General features: G+C 35.5%; 1 protein-coding gene across 9 annotated transcripts in view; it reads left to right on the top strand.

The window, feature by feature from the left end:
• Window positions 1–17,223, top strand: part of NCOA2 (nuclear receptor coactivator 2) — a 259,079-nt gene that overhangs the window by 219,319 nt on the left and 22,537 nt on the right. For 8 of the 9 annotated variants that reach the window (XM_079110193.1, XM_079110196.1, XM_079110198.1 and 5 more), the window contains 4 exons: window positions 8,802–9,012; window positions 11,370–11,576; window positions 14,293–14,508; window positions 16,864–16,990. In XM_079110193.1, the coding sequence (XP_078966319.1) occupies window positions 8,802–9,012; window positions 11,370–11,576; window positions 14,293–14,508; window positions 16,864–16,990 (761 nt within the window). The remainder of the gene's footprint in view (window positions 1–8,801; window positions 9,013–11,369; window positions 11,577–14,292; window positions 14,509–16,863; window positions 16,991–17,223) is intronic. The other variant, XM_079110199.1, reaches the window with a different exon arrangement.

The raw sequence follows: 17,223 nt of genomic DNA, 5'->3' as shown, positions 1-17,223 counted from the left end.
TGGACCAACAGTGCTGCTGTGCTCCAAAAAACTTTATTTATAAGGTACACAGTTTTCACAGGAAATAAAATATTTTGTGTGCATGCCCACTTAAAAAAGTGGGCCCTAAAAGAAAGTAGGGGTGAGCAGGATTGAGCCCACAGGTGGGCGGTTCGTAGTTTACTGACACCAAAATTGGGAGATAATTGCCTCCTCAAAACTGGGCCTTGTCAGAACAGACTAATTGCATTGTCTCTCTTAGTTACCTTTGTCTCTTTAAGGTCAAAGTTTAACTGGTTTTCAAACCCATATAAAGATGATTCTGCCTCTCTTTCTCAACCAACAACTTGTGATTAATACAGAATTTCTGAGAAAATGAGTAGTAGGGAAGGAGAAAGGTTCACTTAGTGTTACCATCCCTGAGCCATCATATATCAATTCAAAACTAAAATAATAGGTTACATTACCTGTTGTGCTATCTGAAAAATTAGTGCCCTGAAAAAATCCAGGACACCCAAGGTGATGTTCAAAATCATTCTTTTTTTTTTTTAATTGACAAGGGTCAACTATATTTATGGTATATATCATATAATGTTTTAAAATATGTGTACATTGTGGAATGGCTAGATCAAGCTAATTAACATGATGTTTTTATATTGCAAATGCTTAAAATTTACTTTCAACAGTTTTCACCATGCATTTGTTATTAACAATAGCCACCATGTTGTACAATAGACTTGAGAAATTCATTCCTCCTAATTGAAATTTTGTATCCTTTCCAACATATAACTCCACTCCCCTCAAAATCATTCTTAATAGTACTCTAAGGTGATACTGGCATCACGGCAAAAAAGTAAGCCATTTATATTTTTTTAAAGAAAATAATATGGATTATGAGCAGCCATTAATGGCTGCATCAGGCATTCCTGGGGTATCACTGACTGACTCAGGGTTAAACAATTCAAGACCTCACCCTGGACATGCCCTGTCGTTGCATCTTTTTTTTTTTTTTTTTTTTAATATTTTTTTAGTTCTAGACAGACACAATACCTTTATTCATTTTATGTGGTGCTGAGGATGGAACCCAGTGACTCACACATATGAGGCAAGCGCTCTAACCCTGAGCCACAGTCCCAGCCCCTGCATCTCTTTTCTTAAGTCATGTTTGGTTAAGAGTGAAGCTGCGAGGGTCTCCCCACTTTAAACAGCTCACACGTTTGTCCTTGAAATTAGTTTTGCAAGTGGATAATTTGTGTGTCCCCATCTTTGGGGACTAAGAATGAATGGGACAAGAAGAGCTGTACTCCCTTGCTGTGACCTGAACTCTGCTAAGTCAGCAGAAGCTGTCCACAACAGGGCTGTACTCGAGAGCTGCCATCAGGAGCACTAAGGCCACATGCCCTTATAGCCAGGCCAGCCAGTTGTAAGCACTGAGCTTTCTTTAGTTTTTATTCACTTTGATGTCAACATCTGGTACGGTTCCTGAGGACAGACAGAATTGTTCAAATCTTTGTGCAGTTCACAAGGGAAACAGCAAAATTATGTAATCATTAGAGAATTAATCCTTAAACTCAGATGTAATGCAGGGTTCTATATCATCTGTAATGCTGTAATGCTATAATGCTGTAAAATCATGGGTTTGGGGGAACCAGCATCTCAGCAATAGCAATGTCTACATAAAGTAAGGTGCAAAACCATATTGACAACTGTAATGTTTCAATCTTTTGAGGTTTACTAGATTGGACTACACAGAGGTACTGGCAGTTCACAGTGGCAGGCCCAAATAGTGTCATTCAGATGTCTTAACACATGATAGAGGGTAAGATGTCGACTCCTGAGGTTCTCCTTAGTTTAGGGTCTAATGTGGCCGCCAGCCTTTAACAGAATTAACATAATTTGTTTCTGTCTCAGGCCTAAGACCCCAGATATATGGAGAGTCAGGGAAAGGAGCCACTATTTGGCCTTTCTTTATTTGCACATGTGATTCCCCTAACTTAAGACAAGGAAAGCAAAGTTTAAGAAAAGTTCTTTAGCCACTTGCACTTTCTAATTATTATTTAGGAGAAACACTTTTCTAATCAGAACTGTCTCACCTAGAATACATAAAGCCCAGAGTATAATCACAGATCTGTTATTTTGGGTGGAGCAAAAAGCAGAGTACTCAGATACACACACACACACACACACGCACACATATATATATAGAAAGTGAGAGAGCGAGAGAGAGAAAGTATATTTTTCTTAATGAAAACCAGTCCCTGGTCTTATCCTCCTTCTCCTCACTCTTAAAACTCCACCAAAAATACTGCTTTGCAGAGCAATTTTAACATCAAAAACATTGCAACTTGAAAAGTTACCACAGGAAGTATGCATTACCTAAATTTAGATCAAAGTTAGAATGAGGAAAAAAAAACAATGATTCTTTCACCTCTGGCTCCCCTTCACCATTCCCAGATACTCATGAGTTATATCTCCTATCACCTTTCTTTCAAGAGAATACAGTGAGTTATTTATTAAGATAAAACAGTAAGCCCGAATTGCAATTAACTGTCTTCTTATTTTGACTCAGAAAAAAGCCTTACTGAGTGTGTGTTTAACCTATTACTAACTTATTAAGGACAGGAAGTACTTCGATGGTGCTATTATACCTAGAATAGCATTTTTTACTGGGTAGAGTATTTAAACAAGATATGTTTCTATGGCATTTCCTAACCAACAGGAAATAGAAACAGTGACAGAAAATTTTCCAGTATGTTTACTGACTTAAGTCATATGTTATTTACACAATGGAGCACCTAACCAAATGTGTCCTTTCTAATGCTACTGAGAATCTTATGATCAGGATTTGGAAATAGTCTGAAAAGAACTCCTTCTGTTTGACTCCTTTAGAAAGGCAAACCATATTTTAAGCTGGTAGTCCCCTGGAAATTTCCCTCCAAATATGGTAGGATTGTATTATTATTTTTTAACAATTTTGTGTTAGACAAATGTGAAATTATACTTTTTATTTAAAATATTTTGCAAAGCTACTTTGTAATTAATTAGAATACTCATGCTACTAAAATGCATGTGCTCTTTATATTGCCTTCAGAGAATAAGTTGATTTGATATACAAAAAATCATAAAACTAGAAAAATGAAAAATTAAAGAAATCAAGTCTATTTTTCATTTTGTAGAACTTTTATAAAAATCTTTCTGACTCATTTTCTGCCTGAAATAGTTTAAACTACTCAAATTGATGTGGCTAATTTGAGCATTCAAATAGATGCCTAAGCAAAACTTTGAAGTATCTTGGCAAAGCAGTTTAAAGGAAGGCATTAATCTTTTTGTCTTGCAAAGAAATTGTGCCTAACAAAGTAGATAGGGACAAGAACTTTTGATGAGAATTAAACTTAGAAAAATGTAGAAGAAATTCTTTATCAGAAAGTTCATACAATCAAATTCATCACTTTCAGAAATTATATGAACACAGAAGAAAATGCTATGGTAATTGAATTATTGTTAACCAGCCTAAAGGGTACAGATATTCTGAGCTTTATCTCCTTGAAGAATTTTTAAAGTAATCTTATAACAAATTAATATTAAAAGTACACTGCCGAAATTGATAAAAGAATAAACATAGGCAAAGCAATATTACCTCTAGTGGGGAAAACTTCACAATGCATTTTCAGATGGCAAGCTGAATGAATTCAAATAGTATCCAGTTATGAGTCTCCATAGAATCAATTCTTTTGATATGTAACCCTAAGAAAATCCTGCATACTTTTATTGATACATTATAACTATACATAATAGTGGAATTTGTTATGCCATATCATGCACATAACATAATTTGTCCAATCTCATTCTCTAGTACCTTTCTTTTCCCTTCCACTCTACATAAGATTTATGTTTGGTTTTGGCGGTGACAGGAATCCTACCAGTAAGAATCCTACCAGTAAGCTAGATCCCTAAACCTCTGCATAGCTTTTTAAAGACAAATGTGTTTAGTTGTTAAGAGTTAGACTGATCCACAATTGAATTGTTAACTCTTGCCGAGGACTGAACCCAGGGCCTTGTGCAGAAGCAATCTACCACTAAGCTACACCCCCAGCCCTAAGTTAACTTTTGAAATGACAGAGATCAAAATCTGAAATTTTATTTTAAAAATACATATTTTTTAAATGGAATATACTGTTTATTTTTTTTTATTGTAAACAAATGGGATACATGTTGTTTCTCTGTACATGGCGTAAAGGCATACCATTTGTGTAATCATAAATTTACATAGAGTAATGTTGTTTGAATCATTCTGTTATTTTTTCCCTTCCCCCCCCCCCCCCCCCCCCTCTTTTCCCTCTATACAGTCCTTCCTTCCTCCATTCTTGCCCCCCTCCCTAACCCTAACTCTAACCCTAACACTAACCCTTCCCTCCCCCCTTTATGTGTCCTCATCCACTTATTAGCGATATCATTCGACCTTTGGTTTTTTGAGATTGGCTTATCTCACTTAGCATGATATTCTCCAATTTCATCCATTTGCCTGCAAATGCCATAATTTTATCATTCTTTATGGCTAATATTCCATTGTATATATATATATATATATATATATATATACCACAGTTTCTTTATCCATTCATCAATTGAAGAACATCTAGGTTGGTTCCACAATCTGGCTATTGTGAATTGAGCAGCTATGAACATTGATGTGGCTGTATCCCTGTAGTATGCTGATTTTAAGTCCTTTGGGTATAGGCCAAGGAGTGGGATAGCTGGGTCAAATGGTGGTTCCATTCCAAGTTTTCTAAGGAATCTCCACACTGCTTTCCAGAGTGGCTGCACTAATTTGCAGCCCCACCAGCAATGTATGAGTGTACCTTTTTCCCCACATCCTCGCCAACACCTGTTGTTGCTTGTATTCTTGATAATCGCCATTCTAATTGGGGTGAGATGGAATCTTAGGGTGGTTTTGATTTGCATTTCTCTTATTACTAGAGATGTTGAACATTTTTCCATATGTTTGTTGATTGCTTGTAGATCTTCGGTGAAGTGTCTATTTATTTCCTTAGCCCATTTGTCGACTGGATTATTTGAATTCTTGGTGTAGAGTTTTTTGAGTTCTTTATAGATTCTGGAGATTAGTGCTCTATCTGAAGTATGATTGGCAAAGATTTTCTCCCACTCTGTAGGCTCTTTCTTCGCATTGATGATAGTTTCCTTTGCTGAGAGAAAGCTTTTTAGTTTGAATCTATCCCAGTTATTGATTCTTGCTTTTATTTCTTGTGCTATGGGAGTCCTGTTGAGGAAGTCTGGTCCTAAGCCGACGTGTTGAAGATCTGGACCTACTTTTTCTTCTATAAGATGCAGGGTCTCTGGTCTGATTCCGAGGTCCTTAATCCATTTTGAGTTTAGTTTCGTGCATGGTGAGAGATATGGATTTAGTTTCATTCTGTTGCATATGGATTTCCAATTCTCCCAGCACCATTTGTTGAAGAGGCTATCTTTTCTCCATTGCATATTTTTGGCCCCTTTGTCTAGTATGAGAAAATTGTATTTATTTGGGTTTGTGTCCGTATCCTCTATTCTGTACCATTGATCTACCTTTCTATTTTGGTACCAATACCATGCCGTTTTTGTTACTATTGCTTTGTAGTAGAGTTGAAGATCTGGTATTGTAATACCCCCTGTTTTACTCTTCCTGCTAAGGATTGCTTTAGCTATTCTGGGTTTCTTATTCTTCCAGATGAATTTCATTAATTGCTTGCTCTATTTCTGTAAGGTATGTCATTGAGATTTTAATTGGAATTGCATTGAATCTGTATAGCACTTTAGGTAGTATGGCCATTTTGACAATATTAATTCTTCCTATCCAAGAACATGGGAGATCTTTCCATCTTCTAAGGTTTTCTTTAATTTCTTTCTTTAGTGTACTGTAGTTCTCGTTGTAGAGGTCTAAAAATACATATTTTTAAAAAACATATTTTTTAAAATCAGGGTTGGGGGATGTCAGTCATTTGTGACTGCTTGCTTAACATGTACAATTCCGAGGTTTCAGCACCACAAAAATAGCTGGATGAGTGGCACATGCCTGTAATCCTAGTGGCTTGGGAGGCTGAAGTAGGAGAATCACAAGTTCAAGGCTAGCTTCAGCAACTTATTGCTGAAGCTTAAGTTGCTTAGCTTAAGCAACTTATTGAGACCCTTTCTCAAAATAAAAAATGAAAAGGGATGGGGATGTAGCTCAGTGGGTAAGCACCCCTGGGTTCAATCCCTGGTATTAAAAATAAATAAATAAATAAATTTTTTATTATTTAGAAATTCATTGAAATAAGTTGATTTCAATCGCCAAAATATACTTTAGTGTACGTTTGTATATGGCATTATGCTTATATTAAACTCATTGTTTTAAACACAGAAGTATATTACAAAAGAAGACCCATAAATCCTATCACCATAACTCCTTGAAACTGTGATTCTGTTATTCTGTTTGAGGTGGTTTATAATTTTTCTTTGTAGGAAAGAAAAGGTGGTAGAAAGGAAAGGTGGAAGTCTAGGCCCAGTCTGTTGTTAATGTATATTTCATAAACTTTCTTTTACAAATCTGGGACTTGAGGCCAATATTGGTGCATCCACTGGGAAAAATAATAGACTTTATTTTTATTATTATTTACATAAGCCTATTTATTTAGGATACTTCTCATTAAAGGCAACCTGCAAAGCTTTCTGAAGAGGTAGTTTATCACTTAGGACAACCCATCTTCCTCACCGCTACAAATTGTGCTTCAAGAGTCACTTTTTAAAAATGTTTTTAACAAGACAGGATTGTAGGCAAACTTGGCTTTACAGAACCAGAGGTACATGTCACAGGTTATTAAAGCCTCTTTCTGATCTCACTATTTTTATGACAAACTAGTGAATGTTTATAGTTTTTTTTTTTTTTTTTTTTTTTTTTTTTTGAGAAAACAGTGAAATTGTAGGATTTTCCTTGAGAAAATTTAGTTGATCCTAGGAAGGTTATTTTTTAATTATGTGTTGTACAACTACTTTGCAGACACTGTCCTTGGAGGGCACTAAATCTACTGAAAGTATTAATTCATTCATACCTATGTATAAAGATGGATTTACAGTGGAATCACTTTACATATGTGTTTAAAGTACTCAGAATTGATTTTATGCATAAAGAAAAGTGGTTGTTACATGGTTATTTAAGCAGTGACTTTTGCCCACCATTCAGCTCAATGAGTGATCACCAGGTGGGTGACTTGAGTTTGTAGAGATTTGGTTCCCTTGTGGCTTTAACAGCATGAACATGTTAACTATAGACTTTTTAAATGCAGCATTGCCCCTACCTGAACTATTTTATTCCGGTCTTGGTCAAAGAAACAATGATGTCTTGCCACTCTGAAGGAAAAGCTCTATTGCCACTGGAGGGATATGTAGTACAGTACCTCCCTGAGGAGGTTTTAAGAATCGTTTAGTCTGTGTATACCTCAGGATGCTAACTTTGGATCTGACCCTTACCCAAGACATAACTCTTTCATAGAAAGATATGTCACATTCTTTTGTTAGAAATGGGTGGCAAGAAATTGGTCTTATAATTGCTTTAATGGTGTATTAGGAATTCCCTGTAAAATGGATCTCTATGTATATTGCTAAGCTAGTTGTCTCTAGACGAATCAAATAAAATGTGACTTCAGTCTGTCCTTCATAACTTAAGGAATATATCCAGTCAAAAGACATCGTATATAGATGTAACATTTGCCATACGTTGCAAAAATCTTAGCAAATCCCATGTCCACATGGAAGATAGAAGTTGTGTGTAGGATAAATATGTAAACCTTTCTGCTTATAAGTGCAACTCGTTATCACATATATGACATGTATTTCATTTGATTTGTCAGTGTAGAGAATAGGGCTAGTCATGGTCAAGGATTCAAAGTTCATATGGTGACTTTGATGAAGCTGCCTGACTTGCATTTTCCTCTACATATCTAGAAGACCATTCTTAACCCCTTTTGTCAACAGAAGGTAATCATAGTGTTAACTCGGCTGATTTGTATGTAATTGCAATATCTGATATTAAATACTGGTATATAGATAGGTTCAGTGAAAAGAAAAGTTAGTAAATGCTATGTTTGGGAGTCACCAATTTTTATCCTGCTCCCCTACATTTGGTCACCTAAACTGGTGAATGACAGAGAAAGCCACTGTCATTCAAAACTGAAAGTGCAAGCAGGAGAAAAGTATCATTCAAATTGAAAGAGCAGTGCTTAGCTAGTTCATAGTTACTTCAAGTTTCTTTTGCATCTGCTTCCCACCTGCTCTGCCCCTACTTGGGGGAAAAAAGTTCTAAATAGAAATGATCATATTTTAAATACTAATTTAGTATAAATTTGGAGATTTTACACTAGTTTTGTTGTTTTTGTTGTTGTTATTTCTTAGGGAGACTTAACCACAAACCTTGGCCTGAACTGTAAGTTATTTAGTCTACTCATAATTAATTGGAAATATACATTCTCATAAATAATTAAATGATTAGCATTGAAAAGGGGGAATTTATAAATTGCCAGTGAATCACAATGTGGGAACAGATCTTTCTAAGTCAGTCATCTTTTTCTAAATGAGGGAATTCAGGATTGAGAGATTAAATTACTTGTCCTTTATTAACTTATTTTTTAAAAAGACAATCACCTACTTATTACACCTGATATTCACATACACCCGTATCTTCTCTTTGTCTGTGGTGCCTGGTGCTACTTTCGTCTGTGATTGCAAATGGCCTGGGTGTCCACTCTTGGAGTAAGCCTGGGTAAACTCAGAATTCTGTTTGTTAACTACAGCCTGGCAGTGAGCTGGACAACTTGGAGGAGATTTTGGATGATTTGCAGAATAGTCAATTACCACAGCTTTTCCCAGACACGAGGCCAGGCGCCCCTGCTGGATCAGTTGACAAGCAAGCCATCATCAATGACCTCATGCAACTCACAGCTGAAAACAGCCCTGTTACACCTGTTGGAGCCCAGAAAACAGCATTGCGAATTTCACAGAGCAGTAAGTATGAGATATTGCTGGTTTTGCCAAGAAATTACCACATATAATCACTATCAGAAACAGAAATTATTGAAGTCTGATACAAACAGCTTAGTCACTTTAAGGTTTTGTGATCAAATAGCACCATCTACTGCCCCAGTCTTTCAGAGACAATATTCAGAGTGGATTCTGGTGAATGTGGCACTCTGACATTCTCTCATGGGAAATTAAATCAACATGGTATATGTAGCAAGACTGACCAATGTTAATCCATTTCCTCAACTGATTGTTGTATTTCCTTCATTTCAGTAACTGCCGATCAGACATGGATTTTAAAATAGATTTTAAGTGTTTTATTAATATAAAACTGAATACTTAAAATATAGAAAATTAGGAAGCTATACTGATGTTTTAGGAATAATATATTTTAAGGAAAATTCTCTAAATATGTGAGTTAGCTGGGGTTGTGGCTCAGTGGTAGAGTGCTCACCCAGCACATGTGAGGCACTGGGTTCAATTCTCAGCACCACATAAAAATGAATAAATAAAATAAAGGTATTGTGTCAATCTACAACTAATAAATAAATTAACATGTGAGTTATATATGAAAAGACTGCTCACATTAAAAATATCTTACCCTATTTTTTAGGAATCCTCATAAAAATACGTTTGACATGGAACTGTATTGTATGTTTCCTAAGCATATTTGAAATTTGATTCATTGTGTTATTTATAAAATACATTTTTGAATTTTATAAGTTGAGGATAAACTATTTACTTTGAACACTTGGATTACCAATCTGTTAGTATTTGAAGTTATCTGATAGTTCTGAATAGAAGAGAATCTTTTTTCTGCTGAACTGTAATTTGCAAAAAGATAATCTCTTTAATGACTTTTTTCTTCTTCAAATAGTTTGACCCAATGCCTAAATTTTGTTGTCAAGTCAGAAATGACACCACTAGCCAAATCACAGAATATCTTGAATTATTAAATCTTTTCTCAAGTGATTCCTGACATTGGTAAAACAAAGGAAAGATGAGTTTTTGTGTTATTTCTCAAACGTGCCTACTTTTGAGGGAATGGAGGATTAAGTACAGATAGGAGATCCCAGAGAGTCAAAGAATTGAGAAGTAGGTAAGAAACATACTAGATAGTTTCTGTTCATTAGCCAGGGGAAGTAATGAAGGGCCATATGGGCATTCATGGCTTTGCCTCTTTGTTACTCCTAATGGTATTCAGATTATTGAATGGAAACCAGATAACTAACCCTGAAGAAACTGTGATTAACCATGTGCATAATTTCCATTTCCAGCATTAATTTTTCTAAATATTTCTACTATGGATTGTTGAGCTCCTACTCTTTATCTGTGCAATTTTAGACTATGTTTATATAATTTAAAGAAAATAAAATGTATTATCTAATAAATCAGCTCTATAAATTGTAGTTTGTAATATCTTAGTATTTTTAAAACTTAACACTTTTATCAAATTATGGGTTGTCTGTGTGATACTAGTATAGTGCTTAGTGCATAATAAATCCTTGTGAACTAGCCACACATGGTGGTGCATGCCTGTAATCCCAGCAATTCAGAAGGCCGAAGCAGGAGGATTGCAAGTTTGAGTCCAACCTCAGGAATTTAACAAAACCTTGTCTCAAAAAAAAAAAAAATTAAAAGTAATGGTGATGTATTTCAGTGGTCAAGTGCCCCTGGGTTCAATCCCCAGTACCAAGGAGGGGGATAAATCTTTTGAACTAACATAAAAATCATTTCAAATCTAAATAGGTCTAGAATCTAAAGAAGCTATACTTAAAAGAATAAGTTTTAATTTAATGCTGTTTCAGATAACACAGTTTATACTTAAAGATTTTAACTTCCAATGAGAGTATCCATTTTTAATTTAATTCTATTCCTAGGAAAGTTTAGTTAAGAAATGATATTGTAACTTCCAGTTCACATGGGTTTGCTGCTTTTTGCAAGAGATGTTTTATAACTTCTTTGCTGTGAAAAAGTAATACTCCTATGTTTGAATGACATACATGAAAAGAAAACACACATTAATGGTTTACTTAGAAAGCACAGTTGAATATTAAAAGATCACTATTGGGGAAAAAAATATATGGTAAATGTGGTTTTTTTTTCCCTTTTTTGCAAGCTCATCAAGAATTAAATTAGAGGTTTGTTAATACTAGATCACATGTCTATATTTTGATGCTGCATATGTTTTGTCTGTTATTTGCCTTTTATGTAGGTCATTGGTCCCTGGCATGCATATCCTTGTTATTTTACAGACAGCATTTTCCCTAAATACTACTACTGTTAATATTCTTTTCCATTTTCCTATATTAACCTTCAATTTTCATTTGTTTTCTCCTTAGCTTTTAATAACCCACGACCAGGGCAACTGGGCAGGTTATTGCCAAACCAGAATTTACCACTTGACATCACATTGCAGAGCCCAACTGGTGCTGGACCTTTCCCACCAATCAGAAACAATAGTCCCTACTCAGTGATACCTCAGCCAGGAATGATGGGTAACCAAGGGATGATAGGAAACCAAGGAAACTTAGGGAACAGTAGCACAGGTAAGGGCTCAAATGCACTGTTACTTTATTGGTGTGTTATTTAACTTAATGATGTATTCATCCACATCAAACTAGTAGAATTTTTCCAGAGAACTTGTTAGAAACCAACATGGGAAATTAAGGAAATTCTATGACATTTCAGTAGCTTATTGGAAATCATTCCAGTGAACTACCATTTTTTTCCTATGACTGTTACTTTGATGAGGTTTCTGATCACTAATTTAGCCTAAGCTTATTTCACTTCTATCTCAGTTACTAGTCTAGACATTGTAGAGTAGGTGTAAAGTAAATTGTGATTGCTAGCTTCCAGTGATAATCTGCTGATAGCCCCAAAACCTCTTACTAATTGGTGATTTGTGTCTGGAAAATTTCCGAATGCAAGCTTAAAATTCAACCAGCATTTCATACTTTCAGGTGATCCATTTCTTACTCAGAAAAACATTAATTAAAAGTCAAGAAATTTAGCCAGACTTGGTGGCATGTGCCTATAGTCCCAATCTCTCAGGAGGCTGAGCAGGAAGATCAGTTGAGCCCACAAGTTTGAGACCAGCCTGGGCAACACAACCAGACTCTGTCTCAAAATACACACACACGCAAACTTTTAATTAGTAGTATAGTAGTGTGCCTGGCCTAATAATAACTCTCAGATCTGGGGTCCATTTCTGAAGATAGAAGAAGTTGCCTGTGATCTGATTTGGACCTCCACCTGCTATAATTTCAGGTATCTGCCAAATTGATCAGGCATATTTCCTAAGTAAAAGTCACCATCACAGGTACAGCTGTTACAGCAGCCATATTCCCATACTGCCACCAATTCAGACCTAAAATTATTGCAGTAGCACTGATGGCTGTTGCCACCGCATCCTGAAACTTATGACATGTATTCATTACACCTATTGGAGAATGCTGACTTTCCTAATGAAAACCTCTCCATATGTAGCTTTTTGTCTCAACAAGGTATAGACACAAAGACATAGATATTTTAAAAAGAATGTGAAATTGTGGGTGTTTTAATTCTTGGTATCTTTAGCCTAGTCTGCAAGCATCTACATATTGTAATTAACTCAATATAAGTGTTCTACCTAAGAGGGAAAAGGTAGGTTTTTTTTACTTATTATTATTGTTGCTAAGAAATTTGTGGGAACCATGAACAAGTACTATATTAAAGTAGTTTATTCATTCAACAAATATTTGTTGCCTACTGTCTGCACCTGACACTGACTACTTCATTCATGCGAATATGCTTAGAAAGTCATACTTATTTTGTTATTTTTTAAGATGAATAAAATATTGATTTATACAAATAAAATGTTAACTTACATAAAATTATGTAGGGGAAAAGGAGCCCATGATTTTTTAAGGGTGAAGTTCTGAGTCACTGGAGGGCTCTTACATACGAACACCAAGCTATTCCTATATTGAAATATGGGCATCCTGGAAATTGCAGTTATCCAAGCTGTAAGAATCATATGATGTCCTCACTCTGCTTCCAAAAACAAGCCAACCAACAAATGAAAGTGCATTGATATTACTGAATTGTGGATGATTTTCCCTTCTGCTTTCTAGTCTTTCTATAATCTTGTTATATTGTTTAGATAGTAGATATTTAGAAAAGCAAAATGCCTTTTCTCCTATAATATCTTTGTATAGTTCAAATATAACTTAAAATGTTTTTAAAATATGTATTAATGTTGAAATCCTGCTAATTACCCTTCACCCAAGATCATCCTCAGAACATCTCTCATTTTACAAATGAAGATACATTCATGATACATGTTCTTTCCACTTGTTAAATACACTCAATTGTCAGTTGTTTAATCACAAAGTAAATGAAAGTAAGCCATGTATTTGAAAGTAAAACCTTTATATATGCATCGTTAAATGTTTCAAAATAAAGAGACATCATTTGGAGGTTTTGCCAGTGTTTGGTCATTGCCAGCATCCCAGGGGCCAGGCCAGTGTAGAACAGACACCAGATCCTGCTTGGCTGTGCTGTGTTCCTGTTGTTATGCATGCTAAAATAACTGTTGAAATCTCAGGTGTAAAAGGATTTTTACAAATCTGTCCTATCCCATTCTAGATCTTTATCATAAGGAATATAATGGTCCAGGTACATGGAATAAATAGGAGTTCCCTTATCTTGTCTGTGAAGAACTAGAGTAAATATCAGAAAGATTCTTTAATTCCCCATTACTTAGAGACTGCCCTGGATAAATTTTGAAGTTTACCAAATTCTAATACTCTGAAACGATTCAAGAATTCAGAAGTCTTGGGTAAGAATTAGGGGTGTTCTCTGTGCTTCTGGTTTCTAATCAGGGTATCAATTATCAAATTTTACCTTGTTTCTCTTAGCCTCACCTCCCTTTTGGAAAGTAAAGCATTGACGTGTGTATCAGCTAATGTGATTCACTTCCTGAGGAAGGAAGTTGGGGTTATCCACTTGCCACAGCACCTGTTTCTAAGTATATATGGGAACAATTTTAACAGCTTTTTCAAACTATAACGAATGGCAAGTTAATGTTTTGAAAACTTTGTAGTAATTGCTCATTCTTATTAGTCAAGAGGCCCATGTCTACACCAGTGAGGGTATTAGCTCTCAGGCTAATTGTGGATTACAGAATGACTGTCTTGTAAAGAGTAAGATCATCTGGTATTTATACATGCTAAACATGTTTTCAGTTACTGCATCTCTCAGCTTTCTTTGGCTTGCATGCAGGAATGGTTGGTAGTAATACTTCCCGGCCCACCATGCCATCTGGGGAATGGGCACCGCAGAGTGCTGCAGTAAGAGTCACCTGTGCTGCTACCACCAGTGCCATGAACCGGCCAGTCCAAGGAGGTATGATTCGGAACCCAACGACCAGCATCCCCATGAGACCCAGCAGCCAGCCTGGCCAAAGACAGATGCTTCAGTCTCAGGTCATGAATATAGGTAAGGTAGTGCATTGGTTTTTGTTTTAGTTTGCATCCTTTGTTAGAAGGGAATATCAGCTCTATAAGTCTTTCAAGACTTGGTCTTGGATTGCAGTTTGGGTGATCCTGCTTTGGGTGTAAAGCAGTTATAAGTGGAATTTTGCTGGAACTCTGTGTAGACTCATATACTCATGTACTCTCAAATATTTTTCAGTAATATAAGAGAACCAACTACCTTTGTGATCTTTTATTTTCATTAGATTACCTAACTTCAGGGAGAAACGAATTAGAAAATCATTATAAATTTCTCTCTCTCTCTCTCTCTCTCTCTCTCTCTCTCTCTCTCTCTCTCTATATATATATATATATATATATATACACACATACATACATATGCACACACATATGTATGTATGTGTATATATTTTAAAAATAAAGAAATAGTTCAGTGGTACAGCTATAGTTTCTAACTAACTTCACGATCATCAGAATCTTCTCAGGAACTTAAATGAGGATCCTGAGCCATTACCTTAGGCTATTCAGTCACTCTCCAGGTCCTCACTAAAGGCACTGGATCTCAGAACATAGCCCAGAATGTGAGGATCACCCACATTCTATTTGTAGACAGTTCATATGTTGTTAAAATTAATGGTGTGATACATTTTATCAACCAATTTTTGTGACTTGTCCAGCATAGATAAGTCTATAGATTCAGAAAGTAGAGTGTGCCTAGGCTAGTGTCCAGTAGGCTGCCTAGGGCTTGGGATAAGGCGAAGAGGGGAGGGATTCCTAATGCAGGGGGCATTCTTTTAAGAGGAATGAAAATGTTCCAAATTGATAGTGGTGATGTTTGTGCAATTCTAACTATACTGAAACCCACTGAATTGTATCCTTTAAATGTGTGGAATTTTGTGGCATGTGAATTATGTCAATAGTTATTATTAAAAAATTAGTGGTCTGTGCAACTACTACTTGAAATTATTTTTGTAATCATTGAATTATTAATCTTCCTCTTGTATATTAGTATAATTCACATAAGCCAATATTTATATGCTTTTTTTTTTTTTCATATACTTAGATGTTGCATGATGAGTAAAAAGCAAAAACATTCTCAGAAACATGCCAGGATTATTTTGACAAATGAACACAGAATTTTCATTCTAACTCTGGCATTAGTTTTCTTAGGTAGCGATTTAATTGCTCAGCACATTTTTGCTTGTATTTGCATTTATATTATCTTTCTACATTGGATGTATTCAAAGTAATGAGTGATTCTCAAACTTAAGTTCTTATCATTTGATTGCATTAAAAAGTGCTAAAACACCCAGATTTCTATACAAAATTAAAATGAGAAATTCATAAGAGATTTATTAATTCATTTAAAAATCATAATAATAAATTACTTATATCCAGGAATTTAATTTATGCTCAGTCTTCACTGAAGGACATCTTGCTGCAGAACTTGAGATAGAGCTTTGTAAACATTTTGTAGCTGAATTTCTCTGACTTTTAATAAACTCAAACCATGAACTCATCAGAAAATTGTCTGCTGTAATGGATATTAGGTCTACAGATAATGACAATATTGTAACAAAAAGTTCATAACATCCATTAGGTGGAAAGCACCTAAAGGAAATTCTGAGAGGGGGCAGGTTGAGCTGTCTGGCCTCCCTTCTGCTCTGCCCTTGTTCTGGTGAAAGGGCTAACCCAAGTACAGTTAGCAAAAATTTAGGTACAAGTGGTCTAGACTAGCACACTTCTTGAGTAGTGTGGTCCAACACCCCCAGTGCCTTTTAGAGTATCAGCAAAGCCAAAACTGTCTTCATTGTAATGCACAGTCACTGTTTGCCTTCTTTACTGTCATCTTTTCATAAGTGTCCAGTAGAGTTTTTCAGAAATTCCATGCCATATGACTTGGCAGGTGGTGGAGTATGAAAGTGGATGGGAGGTTTAACATCTCTAGATGTTTTTTTAACATTTTTCATTTAAAAATCCTGATTATAGTAATATATAATTGATTTATCTTTATGATTTTTAGATGAATTAATAGTTTTCTGTTTCCCAGTTTCTAGTTTTCAATTCAGTAAATGTCAAAAAAACAAACATGAACCAAAGCTTTTTTAAGAGTATTAAGGGTCCTGTTAAAACTGCTGTTCTAGACATTACCTAAAGTAGGTAATTAACTTACTATTTATTTCCTTTGTGTTTCTATTTCAAAACAGTACTTTATCTTATTTTTACCTAAATAATAATTATTGCTTCTGTCTTTTCCATATTTCATAAACCAGATATTTTACTATGTATCATATAGCAAAAGTAGATCCTTAATTGCAAGATGTAAAGTTTCTGGGGGGTTTTCTCCTTCCCTTTTTAGGGCCATCTGAACTGGAAATGAACATGGGGGGACCTCAGTACAGCCAACAGGCTCCTCCAAATCAGACTGCCCCATGGCCTGAAAGCATCTTGCCTATAGACCAGGCATCTTTTGCCAGCCAAAACAGGTAAGTCCCAAGCTCCACGAGAGCCATGAGAGCAGTGGCTCTGGGTTCTGTAAGTTATTGCGGACCTGTGCCTAAAGTAAATTCCTTCTGAAGAGTGATGCCTAACCAGTTTTTGTTTATTTGTACCATATCCTCTACTGGGTAGGAAGTAAAAGGGAGAAGAAAGTGAAAAACTGCACATCCTAGAATGTGCCATTAAACAAGTTATGATTTAGTTGGAAAATAAATATATA

The sequence above is a fragment of the Sciurus vulgaris genome (genome assembly GCF_902686455.1).
Source record: "Sciurus vulgaris genome assembly, chromosome: 1".
Classification (NCBI taxonomy): domain Eukaryota; kingdom Metazoa; phylum Chordata; class Mammalia; order Rodentia; family Sciuridae; genus Sciurus; species Sciurus vulgaris.
Note: the sequence above shows the minus strand (reverse complement) of the source record. Positions and strands in the feature narration are given on the sequence as shown.